Source organism: Lepus europaeus, chromosome 10 (assembly GCF_033115175.1).
Source record: "Lepus europaeus isolate LE1 chromosome 10, mLepTim1.pri, whole genome shotgun sequence".
Taxonomy (NCBI): domain Eukaryota; kingdom Metazoa; phylum Chordata; class Mammalia; order Lagomorpha; family Leporidae; genus Lepus; species Lepus europaeus.
In genome coordinates this window covers 102,553,500-102,575,279 of record NC_084836.1, presented here as the reverse complement: position 1 = coordinate 102,575,279, position 21,780 = coordinate 102,553,500, and the positions used below count along the sequence as shown (strand labels likewise).

At 44.5% G+C, this 21,780-nt stretch overlaps 1 protein-coding gene across 1 annotated transcript in view; it reads right to left on the bottom strand.

Annotated features, from left to right (window-relative positions):
* Nucleotides 1-21,780, bottom strand: part of ACSS2 (acyl-CoA synthetase short chain family member 2) — a 48,372-nt gene that overhangs the window by 5,532 nt on the left and 21,060 nt on the right. Inside the window, exons 3-8 of the mRNA XM_062204081.1 lie at nucleotides 8,325-8,416; nucleotides 8,045-8,148; nucleotides 7,714-7,786; nucleotides 7,029-7,104; nucleotides 6,755-6,869; nucleotides 1,938-2,075 (exon numbers count right to left, since the gene is read on the bottom strand). Of these exons, the coding sequence (XP_062060065.1) occupies nucleotides 1,938-2,075; nucleotides 6,755-6,869; nucleotides 7,029-7,104; nucleotides 7,714-7,786; nucleotides 8,045-8,148; nucleotides 8,325-8,416 (598 nt within the window). The remainder of the gene's footprint in view (nucleotides 1-1,937; nucleotides 2,076-6,754; nucleotides 6,870-7,028; nucleotides 7,105-7,713; nucleotides 7,787-8,044; nucleotides 8,149-8,324; nucleotides 8,417-21,780) is intronic.

Below are 21,780 nucleotides of genomic sequence, written 5' to 3'. Positions count from 1 at the left end.
TGTGGGAGAAACAGAGCCTTGGGTTAGCACCTTGTACCCACCCTCATTGACAACCATATGGCCACTGGAACAGATAGGGGAAGATCCTACTCGAAGATACTAGTCCTACCAGCACCCATTTCTTTTTTTTTCCTTTAAGATTTTATTCATTTTTTAATTTGATAGGCAGAGTTACAGAGAGAGAGAGGAACAGAGAGAAAGGTCTTCCATCTGCTGGTTCACTCCCCAAATGGCCACAGCAGCTGGAGCTGGGCTGATCCAAAGCCAAGAGCCAGGGACTTCTTCTGGGTCTCTCACACAGATACAGGGGCCCAGGCACTTGGGCCATCTGCTGCTGCTTTCCTAGGCCATAAGCAGAGAGCTGGATTGGAAGAGGAGTAGCTGGGACACAAACTCATATGGGATGCCAGGGCTGTAGGTGGAGGCTTAGCCTACTATGGCACAGCGCCGGCCCCCAGCACCCATTTCAAAGTAACCTTCTCCCATCTCCTTTTCTCTGTGCTTCTGTCTCCTTTATCACACTCCTGATATCATGCTTGTCCATGAGTCTGTCATTCATATCCACACTCTTGATGATATTTCTGAGCCACATATAACTCTTACACATATGAATGAATGCACATCTAATAGCCTCCATTTTATATTTGTGCCCACATTCAATTACACGTTGGTAGAGTGAGTGTAAAAAAAAAGGCAACACCATTTGCTTACTCCACCCCTAACCCACCTCTAAGAAGGAGAGGCCAAACTGTATTTATAAAGATCTATTGGGGGCCAGCACTATGGTATAACAGGTAAAGCTGCCACCTGCAGTGCTGGCATCCCATATGAGTGCCGTTTCTAGTCCCGGCTGCTCCACTTCCGATCCAGCTCTCTGATATGACCTGGGGAAGCAGCAGAGGATGGCCCAAGTCCTTGGGCCCCTGCACCCACAAGGGAGACCTGGGAAGCTCCTGGCTGCTGTCTTTGGATCGGTGCAGCTCTAGCCATTGCAGCAAATTGGGGAGTAAACCAGTGGATGGAAGACCTCTCTCCCTCTTTCTCTCTGTGTAACTCTGACATTCAAATAAATAAATAAATCTTTTAAAAAGAAGATCTATTGAGGGATACTATAAGTATATGGAGAGAAGAGTACAGGGATAGGGTAGGTGGAAGGTAGAGTGACATAGCTTTTAACTCTTTCGAGTCAGCAGAAGAGTCAGAGTTTTCTTAAGTGTTTCCATCTCCCACATTGAGCCCTGTCAGGGGACTAGATTAAACAGTATGTCATGTGGGGGTGGGCATTTGTCTCAGCAGCTTCAGCCACTACTTGGGACACTCACATCCCACATTCCATACTTGAGTGTTTTTTGTGAGTCCCAGCCACTTCACTTCCGATCCAGCTTCCTGCAGATGTACAGCCTGGGAGGCAGCAGATAAAGCTCAAGTACTTGGACCTTTGCCACTCATATGGGACACCCAGATGGAGTTCTGGGCTCCTGGGTTTGGCCTGACTCAGCCCTGGCTGAGTCTCTCTCTCTCTTTCTAACAAAATGAAAGTATATATTTTCAAAAATAGTGTCCATGTGGAAGGAACTGAACTCTACAAGCTATGGTCTTAGAAGCCTGAGAGAGATCCCTATGCCTATCCTTGACTTTGAGTTGACAGAACAATTGTGTTTTGACTAAGCCATGTGGGCACGTGCAAGGGACATCCATGTCAGTCACACGAATTGGTTCTTTCCCCCTTTTCAGGGTACCATGAAAGCCCCCAGCTGAAATGTCTCATCCTAGGCTTCACCTCCTAGGGATTGAGGATTTTGCCTTCATTTGATTGGGAAAAGATGTGACTTTTCTGAAACACGATTGTAGAGTACAATTCACGTTGTAACATGCTTCCCCGGGAACTCACTTTTCACCCCTACACAATGTACACACACTCACACACACATACTTGCCTTGGGTTTGCCTGTGGAGCCACTAGTGTACAGGATGAAGAGTGGGTCCTCGGCATCACACCACTCAGGCTCAAACTCATCCCCTGCCTCTTGCATGAGTTCATGCCACCACAAGTCAATCCCTTGGTTCCAAGAGATCTGCAGGGAGGGAACAGCAGTGGGCAAGGAAGAACTGTAAACAGCTCAAGATGGGGGCAGGGGGAGACCAGGAGACACCTCTACCCGACATCTGGAGGTGCTAGGTTGGGACTGGTAATGGGATGCAAGAAGGGAGGGAGGGGCCCTCAAAGAATGGAATGGACAGAGAGAACAGGAGCAGAGCAGCAGGCTTTCCCAGGCACTCCCAGCACCCTGCCATCCTTCCTCCTCTTCTGCCCCAGAACTATCCAAGCTCAGGCTGTGGTGGGTCTTTTGGTTGGTCCCGTCGCATCCTTCAGTTCTCAGCTGGAATGTCACCATCTTGGATAGCCTTTACCTGAGCAGTATCTGTAGATACCCACCTACTCCCACTATTATTACTGATCACAGCACTATGTTTCTTTCCCACACAGCACGTATTTCCAATTATTTTATTTAATCATTTAGTGACCTCTATAAAAGCAGTGGCATGTCTTTTTCCCCCGCTTTGTCTCTGTAACACCTAGCAAAGTGCCTGAAGCTCAAAAGGCACTCAGTAAATTTTGTTGCATGAATGACTGCGTGTACACAGGCCTGCATACACACATGTGTACTTAAGGGGCTAGTGACTCATCAGCAGGGAGGCATTCACCACACAACTCAGAAATGCACAGTTAGTCAGAGTCTGCAGGTGAAGCAGGCATGTGACCCTATTAGTTAGTAGTCAAAGAAGTCAGCAGGTCTTGACCAAGCACTTTTTCCTAAATGTTCAGACTTCATCCACATCTGTTGGCTCCTACCCTCACTCTGCCCCTGCCCATATGCCAATAGTACTAATGGGTTTTCCCATAGCAACTGTTGCTTGAGGGGACAAGTTCCTTTCAAAAAGAAGCCTTGCTTCCAGTTGGTGAAGGACCAAGGTTGACTTCTCCCAGGAGAGGGATGTCCTGGTATACCTGAATACCTTTGATGATGATTTCTGGACCTGTTATCCTATCTCTAAATTATCCTTTGAAATTGTTTTTCTTTCCAGGCTATACCACCTTTTTGAACACCAGTGTTTTTTTTTCCAGTTTATTCTCTCCTGAATGAAGTGAAATTATCTGAATTTTCCAAATTTTTCACTGAACTTCAAGTTTTGCCACTTCCTATCTATATGATCTTGGGCAAGTCATTTTAACTCTTTATTAAAATGAAGATAGTCATTCTTACCCTAATGGCCTCACAGGATTTGGGAAGCATCAAAAGAAAAAGATACTATCTAATAAATACCATGCCTTGGGTTGTCCCAACGAGTAGGGAAAGATTGGAGTCAGGCAGGGGGGAGACTGATGCATGTCAGGAGGGAAAAAGGTTGGTTCAGTGACCACTGGGAGATAAATTTAAGGTTATGTTGATGGGAACTGTTTGGGGTTTGCTTTAGCTGTCGCAGAGCCCTTTCATATTTATCAGATTCTTGAATGTTCAATGGTCTTGACTAGACATTGCCTAGACATTGCCATCTAAGAGAAATGCCCTTCTCCTACTACATGATTATAATCTGATTCTTGTGTGCCTATTTTGTTTAAAAACCTCAGTGTTACACACATACCTTGATAAATTAGAGGCTAACTCTCCAACCATTCTTCTCTCTGTGTTCTACCTGCCCCTAGAGAATGTGAAGTTCCTGACAAATGAGTATCATAAGAATGGTAAGTCCAACTGAGGGTGCTTTAAAAATAAAAAGAAAGGAGGGAGTGGATGGGTGGGTGGGTGTTTGGCCTAGTGACTAAAGCCACCTGTTAAGATGCCCAGGACCCACAACAGAGTGTCTGGGTTCCATACCCGGATCCAGCTCCTGATTCCAGATTCCTGCTAATGCATAGCCTGGGAGGCAGCAGTAATGGCTCAAGTGATTGGGTTCCTGCCACCATTGCTGGAGATCTCAACTGAATTCCTGGCTCCTGGCTTGCCCCATATCCCAGCTCCATCACTGTGAGCTTTTGGGGGAATGAACCAGTGGACAGGAGCTTTCTCTCTCTCTCAAATAAATTAAAAAAAAATTTAAGTAAAATAATAAGAAGAAAACTAGAAAGCATAAGAACAATACCCTATTTTTTAATGTGTACATTGCCACATGGATAATTTTGTTCCTGCCAAATGGTCACTTGAGATGAGATGAGGGCATTAATGTGTTTAAGCAGAATTATGTCAATATTGCTTTGGAGAAATGGGGCTGGACTATAGTGCTATGAACCATAGGCATGAGGTACATGAAAGAGCAAGGCATGGCTACACTGTGGCTCTGCAATGAAGGGACTCTTGTAATCTTATATAACTGTTTCCTTTGTGGGTGTGTGTGTACAGAAGACTAAAGAGGGGTGTGAAGCCAATAACCAGCACCAGGAAGCAGGATGCACTCAATTGGTGAAACAAACGTTGATTGTGAGTTAGGTGTGTGCCTATGAGGCCCAACGCTTTGAACCAGGAAAAGATTTGAATACTCTGAAATAAAAATCGAGGAGTTGGCCTTTATCCTTGGACCAGGATGGCCTCAGGAAGGGAAGCCACCAGGTATAAAAGAGGAATATGAAAGAGTTCATAGGTGAAATGATTGAGGAGGGCACCTGCGAGCTGTGCCAGACCCTGCCTTGAAGATTGCTAAAAGATAAACGGATTTGGAGCTCTGCCAAGATTTCTGTAGCTTTTACCACAATTCTCATATCAACAAACTTGGACTTTGCAAGTCTATTTTTGTGTTCTTTGGGTTTTTATTTTTAGTAACTAATGGTTTCACCTGCAAAAACCAAAAATACAGGAGCCTATGACCTCTGTGTCTACAGTGTTAAGAATTACAGAATTGTGTTGCTTCTTTTCGGGTCTCTCTTTTAGAAATGCTAACCTATTTGCTCTGTTACCAGGGAAGAAATAACAGCTAACATGTGTTGAGTAGTTCCTGTGTGCCAAGCACCTTACATACATTGACAAAACCCTATTAGATACGACAATTATTATCCTTATTTTACATATGGGAGAAGGAGGCATGAGAGCTTAAGTAACTTTCCCAAGCTTACAAAGTGGCAGGTGGCAGAGCCAGGATTGCAATTCAAGTTGTCTGGCTCTAGAATCTATGCTCTAAACCACTGTTTGCTATCTTTTTCAGAAGGGGTTTAAGTCCCTGCCTGCATTTTAAAAGGAACACAGTGTTCCCTGGGGATCAGATATGTCTCCACTGACCATTAGCCTAAGATGTTAAGCATAGCAGCTTTGAATAAGATGCCCTGTGAGGATGGCACAACCTGCAGGAATGGTGGAATTTATTTTTTATTTTAGTATGGGAAGCCATTTCCTTTCAAGCATGTGTGATCACTCTCCATACTGACAAGGCAAGTGAAGCCCAGAGAGGAAGGTGACGTATTCAGAGTTACTATGCTATTTGTAAACTCCCAAGTGGCATACAAATGTATTTAGGACTTTTCTTCACTCTGTCCTATGAAACCTAGTTTTTGATTTACAGTACACATCTAACTGCCCAACTTGACAGTGAATTACCAAAGTCAGGATATGTGCCTCCTTTGCCTGTTCTCTGTCTCTATTGGCTCTGCCCTCGCCAAGTGCTCAGCGAATGCTTTCTGACACGTTATCTGCCCCCCACCCCACCCCGCCATGCCACAGAGACCCTGAGCAGCAGGGTCACGGGGGATGTCTGCTGCAGCCTCTCTGAGGTCCTGGCTGTAAGCTAGTTTACAGACACCGCAGCAGGCATTTGATTTCACAACTTCTCAGAGTGGCTTAGACGTCAAGGGGCCCCAGGGTAAGAGGAATGGGGTTAGGACTGGCAGCCCCTCAATGAGGCAAACAGGCAAACAGCATAAGGACACACAGACAAGCACACAGGGAAGCAGTGCCCAAGGCAGTGCAAGTGGATACCTGGGGCTGGACGCGCTTGGATTTCTCTTTCAGCTTACCCTGTTAAGAGCCCACGGAAAGGCTGGTGAGCAGGGTCTGAGTATAGGGGAGTGGGGGGAATGGATGAGTATGCCCCAACCCCCTGGCTGCCTCATTTCCATCAGGCTCCCCTCTTGCTGGTCCCTCAGCCTTCATTTCCTGATCCTGATTTCAAATCATATACATGCAGAATCCCTAACACTGACAGGGCTCTCCAACATCCCTAAATAACAACTTCTGTAGCCCTAAGACTACTCAGGGTTCCTCTAGTCACAGAATTCTGAACTCCCATAACTTTTATCTCATATGCCCCTCAGACCTGGAAGCCACCTCTGGGACTTTCTATGTTTCTACCAGAAGCACTGGATCCAAAACTAATAAAAGCTAGACTCTGATCCCTCAAAGGTGGGCATCACCTGGGCCACAGAGGTAGCCTACTCCAAGTCACAACTTCAAAATCAATCCAATCATCCAAGCCAGCACATTTCTAACTCAAGTCCTGGGGTCCCCTCTGCCATCAGGAGACCCAAATCAACACAAAATTCTCTTCCACATTCTCTTGTGCTAACTTTCCAAGGTCCAAGGGTCTGTCTCCCCATATTCAAGATCAAAATCCCCTATTCCCAGCCAGTCCTGCCAGGGGACACATTTCTAGGATTGCTCCCAGATCTCAGCATAATAATGAAGAAGCAAAGGAGGATGTCAGGAACTTCCTGGGCAGGACGAAGGAGGCAATTTGAGCCCAGAGGAGGGCATAACAGTGCCAGACTCACCTGGACATCCGGGCACGGCCTCTTAATTGGGGGAGATTGGCTGGGAGAGGCACCCATGCCCAGTTCTGCCCGCCCCAGGTGCTTGACCACAATGCAGCATTTCACTGGGAAACCCCTGGAGGAAAGAAAAGCCTGAAGTGGTGACCTGGTTGGCTCGAAAGAGCTTTGGCAAGACCCACTCATGTCCTTCTGGGGTAAGGGGGACAAAGGAAAGCTGGCACCATGGGGAGGTACAGTCAACCCAGGGAAATAGCCAATGAGCCAACAGACTTACTTCTCCCGACACTTCTCCAGGGCCTCGTCAGCCAGTTCCTTCAGGTTCACAAGCTTTTCCCCCCTGTAGAAGGCATCTTTGGGGAGCAACAGACATTTCAGGCCTTAGTAGGTGCCACACTCCCCAATGTGCCCAGTGTTCACAAAGCCCTTCCTGTATGAACCTCTTTTTAAAATAGTTATATATTTCTTTATTTGAAAGGCAGAGAGAGACAGACAGAGATCTATCCACTGGTTCACTTCTCAAATGACCACAAAGCTGGGGGTGGGCCAAGCTGGAGCCAGGAAACTTGAACTCCATCGGGTCTCCCACATTGGTGTCAGGGACTGAACTACTTGAACCCTCACCTACTGCCTTCCAGGTTGTGCATTAACAGGAAGCTGGATCAAAATCAGAGCAGGAACTCAAACCTAGGAACTCCGATAAGGATGCAGGCATCCCAAGTGGTATCTTAACCTCTGTAGCAAACACTCCAGCCACTGAATCGGCCTCTTGACTTTGGTTCTCAGCTGGTTTGGGCTGAGAGGATCAGCTGAGGTGGGACTAGGAGAGAAAGGGCAGACAGTCCCTACTCTTCAGGCTGAACAGCCCCAAAGCAACAAGCTGACTAGGGACCAAGTCTTGAGGTATAAGTGTTGGGTGTGGAAGCAGTGGTTCTGGAGAAGGAGTGAGAGAATTAAGTTACCTGTAGTGATAAGAAGGCTGCAACTGGAATCCAGGATCCGTTCACACAGAGACTCTGCAGAGAAGCCTGCAAACTAGGGAAGGGGAGAAAGATTAGGAGCAAGAAGGAGGCCCCAGAGATCTCATGACCAAGGAGAGGAGCTGTTTATGAAACATCCAGGATCTCCAAGCCAGAACCCTAGAAGAAACTGAAAAACAGATATGAACCTATACCATACCAACACTCTATGTTCCCCTGTTTGATATTTAAGACCCTCCATCATCTAGGCCCAACCTACTTCTCCAGAACCCCAATCCCACCCCTCCCTTTTTTCACCAGCCCAAACTCCTACCACAATGGAGTGCAAAGCCCCAAGGCGGGCACATGCCAGCATGGCCACCACAAGCTCCAAGATCATGGGCATGTAGATGGACACCCGATCACCCTTTCGAATGCCTGTAAGTAAAGACACAGAACATACACCATGGAACCTTCCTGCTGCTGCTTGCTCCCTCTCATCCAGCTGACCTCCAACCCAGCTGACTTTTTCTATTCCTTGTCCTCTACCCACAAGTCCTCAAGTACCTCCAAGGTCAGGCTCCTCAGCCCCTTTACCACACTCCCAAACTCACCCTGTTTGCGGAGAACATTGCTGAACCGACATACTTGGACGAGAAGCTCGTGATATGTGATCTGGGTGGTCTCCCCTGGCTCATTGCCCTCCCTGAGATACACCAGAAAGAACCAGTGATTAAAGGTACAACTTTATCCTCAAAAACAAAACAAAAACAAAAAGAATACAAGAACAGTCATAAAATCCAGCTAGTAACACCAAGGCCTTGGAATGCCCTGTGAGGGTGAGCCATGTGCCACCACACCTTGTGCTGAATGGAAAGATACCTTGTCTTTCAAGATACTTTATACATGTTTGTGGGATTGGAAAATGCACCATCTATCTCTGAGCCTCATTTTTTATGTTGATAAAATGAGGCGATAGTTTCTTCCTTTGCATCCTGGGGATGTGTTAAGGAGAAATGATATCACAGATGTCATTCTTTCTGATGAGGTATCAAGAGTGAACTGAGCCGGCGCCGTGGCTCAACAGGCTAATCCTCCGCCTTGCGGCGCCGGCACAACGGGTTCTAGTCCCGGTCGGGGCACCGGATTCTGTCCTGGTTGCCCCTCTTCCAGGCCAGCTCTCTGCTGTGGCCAGGGAGTGCAGTGGAGGATGGCCCAGGTGCTTGGGCCCTGCACCCGCATGGGAGACCAGGAGAAGCACCTGGCTCCTGCCATCGGATCAGCGTGGTGCGCCGGCTGCAGCGCGCCGGCCGCGGCAGCCATTGGAGGGTGAACCAAGGGCAAAAGGAAGGCCTTTCTCTCTCTCTCTCTCTCTCTCTCTCTCACTGTCCACTCTGCCTGTCAAAAATAAAAAAAAATAAAATAAATTAAAAAAAAAGATTGAACTGGTGTTATTCAGAATATGGTCTCAAATCACTCAGGGAATTTGTTTAAAATTCACAGCTGGTGCTGTGGTATAGGGCATAAAGCCTCTGCCTATGGCACTGGCATTCCATATGGGCACTATTCGTATTCTACCTGCTTTTCTTCTGATCCAGCACTCTGCTAATGTGCCTGGGAAAGCAGTAGAAGATGGCTCAAGTCCTTGGGCCCCTGCACCCATGTGGGAGACCTGGAAAAAGCTCCTGGCTCCTGGCTTCAGATCGGCACAGCTCCAGTAGTTGCGTCCAATTGGTGAGTGAACCAGTGGATGGAAACGTCTCCCTCTCTCTCTGCCTCTTTGTCTCTCTCTGTGTAACTCTGATTTTCAAAGAAGTAAATAAATATTTTTTAAAAAATGTAGATTCCTGGTCCCCAATTCAGACATCTTGACTTAGAATCAAAGGGTTTAAGAATCTGCTTCTTGATATCCTAAACAGCACTCTGACCTCAGAATCAGCCCTTAAGGCATTTGAATCTGGCTGAAGAGCGCATGAGAGTATTTTAGGCATGGAAAGCCAAGACACTGTGGCAAAAAAAAAAATAAAAAAATAAAAGACCTAAATGAAAGATCTCTGTGAGTGAGATCCCAGTGGAAAGAACGAGCCATCAAAGAAGGAGGTACCTTTCTCTGAAGGGACAAGAGAACTTTCACTTTGACTATGACCTTGTCTAAATAAGATCAGAGTCGGGGAACTCAAAAGGCTTCCATAGCCTTGGCAACTCATGACAAGAGCCAAGGGTGATTACTGATGCCATAAACAAGAGTGTCAATTTGTTAAGTCAACAACAGGACTCACTGTGCACTTACTCCTCATGTAGGATCTCTGTCCTTAATGTGCTGTACGTTGTGAATTAATGCTATAACTATATTTATTAAATAAAAGTTAAAAAAAAGAATCTGCTTCTTTATTACAAGCTGGTACAAATAATCTACAGGTGGTTCTGTTGTGCATTTAAAGTTTGAGAATCACCACCTGCTATCAGGTATGTGATTGTGTCTCACTCCTCAGCTTTGGTTAGTATTCCTCCCCAGGCTTTAGCCTGGTTTCCTTTAGTCACTCCTTCATTTGCTTGTTCAACAACTACAATGTGCTTTTACATACACAGTAAAAAGGCACAGCAGGATCCCTGAGATCATGGCGCTTATATTCCAATGATAGCACAGGTAATACACAAGTAATAAATAGAACCAAGGTAATTTCAGATCATGCTCAGCATTATAAAGGAAATAAAGCAGAATAATAATGTAATGAGTAGGGAGAAACATATTTTGAAAATATACTATCTTAAGAAACTGTCATGATTGTATGCAAAGATTTATCTGTAAGACTGTTTCCAGGCTGGTGCCGTGGCTCAATAGGCTAATCCTCTGCCTTGCGGCGCCGGCACAACGGGTTCTAGTCTCGGTCGGGGCACCAGATTCTGTCCCGGTTGCCCCTCTTCCAGGCCAGCTCTCTGCTATGGCCAGGGAGTGCAGTGGAGGATGGCCCAGGTGCTTGGGCCCTGCACCCACATGGGAGACCAGGAGAAGCACCTGGCTCCTGGCTTCGGATCAGCGAGATACGCCGGCCGCAGCGGCCATTGGAGGGTGAACCAATGGCAAAAGGAAGGCCTTTCTCTCTGTCTCTCTCTCTCTCTCTCACTGTCCACTCTGCCTGCCAAAAATAAAAAAAAGAATGTTTCCAGGGGCTGGTCTGTGGCATAGCAAGTAAAGCCACTGCCTGCAGTGCCAGCATCCCATATGGACCCCAGTTTGAGTCTCAGCTGCTCCACTTCCGATCCAGCTCTCTGCTGTGGCCTGGGAAAGCAGTAGAGGATGGCCCTAGTCCTTGGGCCTCTGCACCTATGTGGGAGACCCGGCGGAGGCTCCTAGCTGCTGGCTTCGGATCCTCTCAGCTCTGGCTATTGCAGCCATTTGGGGAGTGAACCAGCAGATAGAAGACTCTTTCTCTCTCTGCCTTTGCCTCTCTGTAACTCTGCCTTTCAAATAAATACATACATCTTTTTAAAAAAGTGAATGAAAAATTAATTTTTAATACTATTCAAAAAAGATAAGCACTTTACAGTTCCCAATTAAGCACAGGGTGGCAGTGATGGGAGAGCTGCTCTACTCAAAGGACTGTTCTCTTAGATATGCATACATATGGATATATGCATATTTATGTTTTGATATTGTCATTTTTATACAAATATGGCACACAATACACATTATTCTGTATCTTGTTTTTAAATTGAGTATTATATACATTCAATAAACTGCACAAATCTTTAGTGTACGGCTTAATCATTTTGCTTCCTTAAATCTAACAATATAACTGGATATCATTCTCTGTTGAGATTCAAATAACTGTTTCATGCTCTTTGTCAGCTGTATACTATTCCATTACTTGTTGTACCATTACTTATTTAATAAATAAGAGCTTTATTAAAGACCTTTATTCATAGTCATTTTACTCACTTGCTAATCTATATGTGGATGAATTATTAGAAGAGGAATTGTTGGATCAAAAAATGTGCATTTTAAATATTGATAGATAGATGATGACTACTTTAGATAAGATGGTCAGGAAAGGCCTCTCCCTGGGGTGATATGTCAGCTAAGACCTGAACAATGAGAAGTAGGTAACTGTATTAATTTTGGGGAAGAGTATTCTAGGCAGAGGGAATATCAAGTGGAAAAGCATTTAGGCCTATTCAAAGAACAGAGAGGAAGTACGCCTGGAGCACAGTGAGCAAGAAGTTATATAATAATGAGGAGTAGGCAGTAGCCAAATCATGTAAGGCCCTGTAGGCCGTGATAATATGTTTGCATTTTATTGTAAATAGGACCTTCCTGGCTTCCCTTCCACACAGATCTCAAGTGCACACCCAATGTTACTGACCCACTCAGAATGCTCCCCCTCCTCCTTCGGAAACCTTTACCACATAGTCCCCCCTTACCCCTGAGCACTATAGGCCACACTGTGAGCCCTATTCTTTTTTTTACTACCCAACTAAAGTACTTATGAAGAAGGTAACTGAAATCTAGAGAGATACAGTAGCTTGGCCAAGGTCACACAATAATAAGTGGCAAAGCCAAGAATAGATCCTTAGGTCTTCTTATTTCAAAGAGCAGGGCTCTTTCCTTCATGGTGTGAAGGACAGAGAGGCAGGCAGGGAAGCCAGGCCTTTCCTTTCTGACAGAGGTTACACACATTATCAGCCTCTTTCCAGCTTCTGGTTTGATGAGTCAGTTACTATCTTCTCCTTGGCTTGAGCACTCCTAGGGCTAAGAGGAGCCAAGCACAGAGAGCTCACTAACATTGAGAAGGAACAGGGACAGAGGAAGTTGGCAAATGGCCCCAAATGCCAGAGGCAGAAAAGCTATTGCTTAACCAGCCCTCTGACCGGCACCACGGGAACTTCAGAACATTTTCAGTCACAGCTGAATGCCAACCACACACGTACCTGTATTTATGTCCATCCCCACATGTGTACCATAGACCATCCTACCCATGTGCACTCATGTAAAATCATACACACTAATACACAAACATTCTAGATATAAAAGCTGCCCCCTGTGCACATAGAGGCACAGATAAGCCCAAATATTTGCTCTCAAGACTCAAACATAGGCCCCTTGCAGATATGTGCTACATTCACACATCCACCTATGTGCACAGCTTGCCTTTTCAGAAACCCTCTTATCAAATACTTGGTTTATTTTTTCGTGAAATTTTCTATTACTTGAAAATATCTCATATATTTAACTTACTTGTATATTATCTGTGCCTTTCACTGGAATATAAGCTCCATGACAGCAGAGAAACTGTGTGTCTTGTTCACTGCTACTTCCCTAGTATCTAGAATACAGCCTGATACACAGAAGGTGCATAGGAACAGGTAACACAACCTATGCAGGGACAGCTTCCTTGAGCCCACTTCTAGTCACACACACATAGCCCCATCCCATCCTCTCCCCCGACACACAGCGTGCATTCCTCTCTCTTGCTGGGGCTCAAGTTGTACATTATTGATATAGGCACCTTTCTTAATCCAGTATCCTCTTTCTCTGACATACACACCAGGCTGGGGCCCCTGGCTGACTGAGAGGAAGGGGGGGTCAGGGCACTGGCCTGCCACAACACCCCCGGCTTTCCAGGATATGAGAGCTCTTAAAAGAACATCCAGTTTACTCTCCTAATTCTGAGAATCAAAGAGGCTGTTAGCTATGCTTGGGGTCACAGGGTGGGATGCAGCAGAACAGGAACCAAGGCTCAGGATCCACGCCTCTTTTCTTCCACAGTGGGAGTTGTAAGCTCAAAAACTGACAGGTAAATTGCAGGTAATGTAAATAAGGGAACTGGATCATATGAAAGAAACATTTTTGATAAAGGCAGGAAGTCGTTCCCTTTCTTCCTAACTTTTCTATAAGAAAACAGTGGCACATGTTCAACAACATAGCTTCAGTTTGAGGATAACAATAGAGAGGGGCAGGAAGCAGAAAACCATAGAATATGCGTCTGGCAAAAGGAAGCATCAGCTTAGCTGCTGTCAACTTTGGCTCACTAACAAAAAGGGCTCACTGTTACCAACTTTTTCAGGAGAGACCTAGAATCCTAGAGACCTAGAATTTTTGTCAAAACTTCTGGTTTTTAAGTGTTGACAACTAATTATAGAAAGCTTTAAACATTGAGTCTAATAAAACTATTAATGAGCGATCTAACTGATGAACTACGGACTGGGAACTTGGAATGTAAACAAACTACTTCCCCTTTACCTGGAGGCCATATGGTTAGCGAGAAAACCCAAGGTGCATACTCACTAGGGCCTTCTCATTTTCCTCCAGGGAGACTTCTCCAAACCTCATCCTTACATTCTCCAAATTTACTTTAATTCATTTTAATTTAAAATATATTTATAATTAAAGTACTCTTCACATCTGTTTCTACCATCCTAGTCCAAAACTGCCATTAGGTAAGTCAGATCATGTCACTCCTCCACTTAAAAAGCTCAGATCACTTCTTATATTATTTTGAGTAGGGCCGGCGCCGTGGCTTAACAGGCTAATCCTCCACCTTGTGGCGCCGGCACACTGGGTTCTAGTCCCGGTCGGGGCACCGGATTCTGTCCCGGTTGCCCCTCTTCCAGGCCAGCTCTCTGCTGTGGCCCGGGAGTGCAGTGGAGGATGGCCCAAGTGCTTGGGCCCTGCACCCGCATGGGAGACCAGGAGAAGCACCTGGCTCCTGGCTTAGGATCAGCACGATGCGCCGGCCGCAGCGGCCATTGGAGGGTTAACCAACGGCAAAAAGGAAGGCCTTCCTCTCTGTCTCTCTTTCTCACTATCCACTCTGCCTGTCAAAAATATATATATATATATATATTATTTTGAGTAAAAATCAAAGTCCTCACAATGACTCACGAGTTACTAAATAATACAGCCCCTTCTTACCTCTCTGTTCTCATTTACTACTATTCTCTCTTCTTCCCCTCCCTCTGTTCCAGTCACACAGCCTCCCTAAGTGTTTGCCAAAAGCATCAAGCACTCTTAGCCTCAGAGCCTTTGCCCTCCACTAGGAGTGGTCTCCCCCTAGATAACCACATGACTTATTCCCTATCTTTGAGTTGTTGCTCAACTGTTGGCTTCTCAGTGAGGTCATCCTTGCCTGCCCCACATCAAAGAGCACTCTCTGCTCCCCACTGACCACCAGCCCCAGGTGCTACAAGTTAACACCCTCCATGAAGTCTCCCTTAGTTTCTTTTCTCCCCGACCCTCCCCTCCCCTCGAAAGCTTTCCCTTCCTTGCAAGGCTCTTTATCTCACTTTTCTTGTCATCTGTGTATTTTTGTCTTGCATTACAATTGTTTGCGTCTCATTTTTTTCCATTTTATTCTGGGCTCTCAGAGGGCAGGGATCAGTTCTGTTTCCTACAAACATAATAGATAGTCAAGGGTCATGGTTAAGTCATTGAAAGATGATAACAGATTACTAATCAGGTAGGGGCTCCCTTTTTAGTGTGAGGATAGTCATTGGATTGAGGATTTTAATTCCCTCAAATGACACGTAAGGCACAGAATAGGAAAAAAAAGTAAAGACAGGTGGAGAGAATTGGGTTCTTCATAGAAGCATCAGAGGACAGGTTCTAATCTGGTGCGTTCACCCCTCCACAGGAGAAACACCTTTGGAGTCAATTCTGTTATGAGAGGAGCACTGAACCGACATGTTTAGTTTGGAGGAGACGATATTGCGAAAGGTGACACCAAGTCTCAAGTATTCTATCTGTATTGCCTTTACCCTAGTTCAAGCCACTTTCATCCCTTGCATGGTTGACCACAGTGACACCCTAACTGGTCTCCCAGTTCACTTTTGCCATATTCCAATCCACACATCATCCAGAATGACCTATTAAAAATTTAAATCAGACTACATCACCTCCTGCGTAGAACTTTTTAATGGCTTCCATGGCATATAGAAGAAAGTGCAAATTTCTACGCTTTATATCCTCTCCAGCTTCATCGTGTGCCATTCTGTTTCTGCTTATTAATTTCCAAACACACTGGCCTTCTAATTGGCATAACAGGCATATTCTTTCACTACCTTTCCTGAACTCTACAGTTGCTCTATCTTATATTTCAGATCTCAGCTTAAATGTCACTTCCCTGGGGAGAATTTCTCTGACCTCACTAGGTAACATCAGTCCTTCCTGGTATTCATCACAACACTCTTCATCTTCTTCACAGCATTTTTAATGGCTATGCCACATTGTCCACTGCCATAGCATTTTTAACTAAGCCATACTTCTTTTGTTGCCTGTTTACTTTTCATTCCTTAGTTAATTGTCTGTCTCTCCTACTAAATGGAAGGCAACCTCTACACTTGATCTTAGCCAAAAGGCCGAGAAGTGATGGGAACTTCTGAAGGCAGTGGTTAAGTTGATCTTGTTCAGTACAGAGTTCCCAGTTCCTTGCACAAAACCTTGTATATATAGTAGGTGCTCCTCTGGCCTCAGAAACAGCCCTTAAGGCATTCGGATCCGGCTGAAGAGCCCATGAGAGTATTTCAGGCATGGAAAGCCAAGACACTCTAGCAAAAAAAAAAAAAAAAAGACCTAAATGAAAGATCTCTGCGAGTGAGATCCCAGTGGAAAGAACAGGTCATCAAAGAAGGAAGTACCTTTCTCTGAAGGAAGGAGAGAACTTCCACTTTGACTATGACCTTGTCTAAATAAGATCAGAGTCAGTGAACTCAAAAGGCTTCCATAGCCTTGGCAACTCATGACAAGAGCCTAGGGTGATTACTGACACCATAAACAAGAGTGTCGATTTGTTAAGTCAACAACAGGACTCACTGTGCACTTACTCCTCATGTAGGATCTCTGTCCTTAATGTGCTGTACATTGTGAATTAATGCTATAACTAGTACCCAAACAGTATTTTTCACTTTGTGTTTCTATGTGGGTGCAAACTGTTGAAATCTTTACTTAATATATACTAAACTGATCTTCTGTATATAAAGAGAATTGAAAATGAATCTTGGTGTGAATGGAAGGGGAGAGGGAGTGGGAAAGGGGAAGGTTGCGGGTGGGAGGGAATTTATGGGGGGGGGGGAAGCCATTGTAATCCATAAGCTGTACTTTGGAAATTTATATTCATTAAATAAAAGTTAAAAAAAAGAAATCAAAAAAATATATAGTAGGTGCTCAATACATTTTTGCAGGATGAATGTATGAATCAGAAGGCTTTGTTATGGAAAGCAGAGGACTAGTGTTATATAACTATAAATGGAAGAGCTAAATTAATTGGGAGAGCTTAATAAAAAGAAAACCTTCCTGTCAGAGCTGTCCAAAGATAGAAGGTACTCCTTTAGAAGGTCTCTAACTCTGGAAATATGCAGAATCCGAGATTTTCAGGATACTAAAGAATAGACCCCAGCACATGGCCAGGAACCAAGCAAGACCAGTGTATCCACGTTAGATAGTGTTGCCATTTCTGGCCGGCGCTGTGGCTTAACAGGTTAATCCTCTGCCTTGCGGCGCCGGCACACCAGGTTCTAGTCCCGGTCGGGGCGCCGGATTCTATCCCGGTTGCCCCTCTTCCAGGCCAGCTCTCTGCTATGGCCCAGGAAGGCAGTGGAGGATGGCCCAAGTCCTTGGGCCCTGCACCCGCATGGGAGACCAGGAGAAGCACCTGGCTCCTGGCTTCGGATCAGTGCGATGAGCCGGCCGCGGCGGCCATTGGAGGGTGAACCAATGGCAAAAAGGAAGACCTTTCTCTCTGTCTCTCTCTCTCTCTCACTATCCACTCTGCCTGTCAAAAAAAATAAATTAATCAATTAAAAATTTAAAAAAAAAGAATTTAAAAAACAACAACAACAACAAAAAAAAAAACAATGCCATTTCCAAGGTCTCATCACACATATCGGCAACATAGGATTGTTTAGGTTGGGCCAGGGACATCCTGATACTACTTCTACTAGATCATTCGCCAGAAAATGGGACTTCGAAAATTTAATTTTAGGTTCCCTGCATGGTTCATGTTTGTTGAAGTTTGAAATGGGGCCAGCATTGTGGTAAAGCAGATTAATTCTCCACCTGCAATGCAGGCATCTCTTGTAGGTGCTGGTTCAAGACCCCGCTGCTCTACTTCTGATCCAGCTCCCTGTTTATGTGGCTGAGAAAGCAATGGAAGATGGCCCAAACGCTTGGGCCCCTGCACCCATGTGGGAGACCTGGAAGAAGCTCTGGGCTCCTGGCTTCAGCCTGGCCCAGCCCCGGCAGTTGCGGCCATTTGGGGAGTAAACCAGAGGATAGAAAATTCTCTCTCTCTCTTTCTCTTTTTCTCTCTGCTTCCCTCTCTGTAATTCTGCCTTTCAAATAAAAAATAAATCTTAAAGCATAAAAATAATAAAAAAATGTTTAAAAAAGAAGTTTGAAATGACTTTCAAGGCCCTTCCAACTTTAAGATTCTTTGATTCTACAAAATGAAGAAATAATATGAAGCAGTTCTATGATCCATTAAAGAATGCACAATTGCGCAACACTCAGATGTAAGTATACCTTCGAGTCATTTTCCCTTTCACCAAGGGAGTGGAGAGTGGGTGCGATGTAACTTGGCTAATATTCCCTCTGGATACTTTTGCCCTGGCTGCATGAGGAAGAAGCAGCAAAGAAACAAGTAAAAGGAAGCATAACCCAAAAAATGGAATCAGAAATTACTCAGAACCCCGGAGGAGAATGAAGCTTTTCAGAGCTACCACTCTTATCTGCAGATGAGAAACCTAAGGCACAGAAATGAAAGTGATGGACTCAAGATTATTTACACATTAGCAGCAACATTATTCTAAGGTAGTGTTGTTCAGCGTGGTACTCACTAGCCACATATGCTGTTTGAACACTTGAAATGTGGCTGAAGAACTGAGTTGTTTATTTTGTCTTAGTTACTTTAAATATCAATAGTCACATGGAACTAGACAGTGCAATGCTAGAGTTTAAATGTCTCCAGCTCAGGGTGTTCTCCTCCTCCATGACATGGCCTCCAGAAGTAGGGTGTTGTTTCCAATCCAGAATCAGCACTAGGAGAAAATTAAGGTGCAGGAGCCCTGGGAACTGGGGGGATTAAAGACTACCAAGAATGAATTTTTGGTGTAGTTATCCAAAATTCATCATTCTGTTTGGTTTTTCCCTTACTTCCTTAGAAAAAGATTCCTTTGAAAACACCACAGAGTTCTGGTTTCAAGATCTAGTTTGTAGATTGTAATGTAGCCTCATTCAAAACTGACTTAAAAACCAGGAAGAACTGTTATCCTATCAATCAAATCTGAAAGGTCTTTCCACTAACTACAGTAATGAATAGGCAGAGCAGTAGAGTCAGAAAATAGATGAATGGTTACCCAGAGTTGGGCTGGGGGAAAAGACTACTGATTAGTATGGGTTTCTTTTTGGGGTAATGAAAATATTCTAAAATTGATTGTGGTAATGGTGTACACCTCTGTGAATATACTAAAAATCTGTGAATTTTACACACTAAATGGGTGACTTATTTGGTATGAATTCTATCCCAATAAAAACACTATTGCAATTTTCATTTGAATTGCAATAAACAGATTAATTTGGAAAAGAACAGACATCTTTACAGATCTTCCTTTCTGGAAAGTTTATAACTACAGTATTCATTCCTCTGGAAAATTTAACACTATTTCATTCTTGCCTAAAGACTTACAGGCACTTTTTTTTTTTTCTAACAAAATTGTATGTAGATATCTGTTTGCCTTACTAGATTATGAGTTACTTAATGTCAGCCACACAGGGCATCTTTTTATCTGTTTCCTTCTCAGTGTCTGGCACAAAGTTTAATTTACTTAATATATAATTGTGAAATGAATGGATGAAAGAATGAATGGATAAAGGAACTTATTTCCACCCACATGATCAGAAAGAGGAAATGCAGAAGGAACTAGGCGATAAGACAGAATACAAGCAAAGAGGATAAATGCTAAACAAGCAGGGAAAATGGCACAATGAAAAGACTGTGGAATGGAATTCTAAGTCACCTCAAAAAGAGTTTCTTAGACCCCTACAGTGGGCTCAGTGCTTGACTCTGTAAACAGGAGAGACTGGATTTGGCACCTCTTCTCTATTAAGAAGGCAGAGAGGCCGGCGCTGTGACGTAGCAGGTAAAGCCACTGCCTGCAGTGCCAGCATCCCATATGGGCAGCCAGTTCAAGTCCTGGCTGCCCCACTTCTGATCCAGCTCTCTGCTATGGCCTGGAAAAGCAGTAGAAGATGGCCCAAGTCCTTGGGCCCCTGACCCCACTTGGGAGACCCGGAGGAAGCTCCTGGCCCCTGGCTTCGGATTGGTGCAGCTCCAGCTGTTGTGGCCAATTAGGGAGTGAACCAGCAGATTAAAGACCTCTCTCTCTCTCTCTCTCTCTCTCTCTCTCTCTCTGCCTTTCCTTCTCTCTCTGTGTAACTCTGAATTTCAAATAAATAAATAAATCTTTAAAAAAAAAAGAAAGAAAGACAGAACCTGGGTCATACAGAAGGTAATACTTTTCCCACTGGCTACATGCCTACTTACAGGAGGGAAATTTTCCCATCATCCTGTGTTCCATACTAGCATTACCCATAGCAAGTGAGTCAAAGTATCTCTCTCAGATCCTTTAGCATCACAGAGTTTGGAGCGCTGTCTAAAATATGCCTAGAGCAGAAAAATAAAGTGAAGACAGCCAGGGGCACCATTTTGTATACACATCAAGACTTGAGTACAATAGACACATCTAAAAATATTCATTATGCTGGTTTTTTGTTATCTAGGTAATTAGCATAGTTTAAATCATTAATCTTCAAGTTAGGGTACTCTATTCCTGTTGGTACCTAAGCAGGAGAAATTGAAGAGAATAAATGACCAGTCTTCACCATCTGCAGCTGGTTTTCCTTTCCCACTCTTTCACAATTACCCTTCTTCCACATTATAAAAGAATTCCATCTCTCTCTCTTCTACTTCATTATGGTACAATGTCAGGGTATTAAGAACTTCCAATATGCCAAACAAAGGGATCATTTAAGAATGTGTAATTTCTGAAGGAGAGCCCCAAGAAAGCAAACCAAAGAGAGCTTCTGGAAGAAATCAATACTGGGGAAAAGGATTTGGGAGGAGAGGGAAGGTTAGTGTTCGACTAGATCATCTCTAGTAATCTCAGACTCTTTACCTCCCATTTCTCCTTTCCAGCAGCAGGGGAATGGGTCCCCAAAGTCAGTTTCCAAGAAAAGAACTAGCGCATAGATGAAAAGAGAGTGGAACTTGTGGAATGGAATTTGGAGTCATGTCAAAAATAGTTTCCTGAGCCCCTACAGTGGGCTCAAGTGCTTCAGTCCTGGACTCTGGCCATGGGAGAGACTGGAAGAAGCCCCTGGAGCTGAGAGCCAAAGTATGAGACTCATATGGGAGCCTAGTACTTACAGAGAAGAAAAATTTTAAGAGGAGCAAATGTAGCTGAGGTGGAGACCAAAGAAAAGTGCCTGCATCACATGGGTGTTATGTAAATCAAATATGAATCTAGCTAATTCCTCACATGAGTACAGTTTAAAACTGCTTTGGAAGACATTCCTTCACTTTAGCTGAAAGGTAGAGCAAGTATTACCCCATTTTAAAGATACAAGAAATCCATAGGAAGTCGCCTGCCAAGGCCACGTGGAGAGTTAAGGGAAAAATCTAAAACCAGATCCCAGGTGTCTGACATTTGGCTAGTGTTTGTTTCACTGCATGGATGTGGAATGTGCCCAAATGAACATGGAGGGTCCTCTGCAAGTCTTCAGGAGTACTGTGAGAGCTGAGGGGGAGATGCTCTCCACTTTGACCTTTAGCCTATGACCAGACCATACTTACCAAGTCTCTTCAATATCCTGACAACTTCCTGAAAAACCAAACACCTTGGGCAGAGACCCTCATACGTTCACCTTAATGATCTTTGGCATTGTCGAGTACCACAGGAGCACTTGCAAGTTCATTTGCTCCTGGAGACATGTCCTCCAGCCCCCACCCTCTCCTTGGAAACAAGGAAATCACATTGTTCTCAACATTTCATTCCTAAATAAAATTGCAGTTCTTGGGC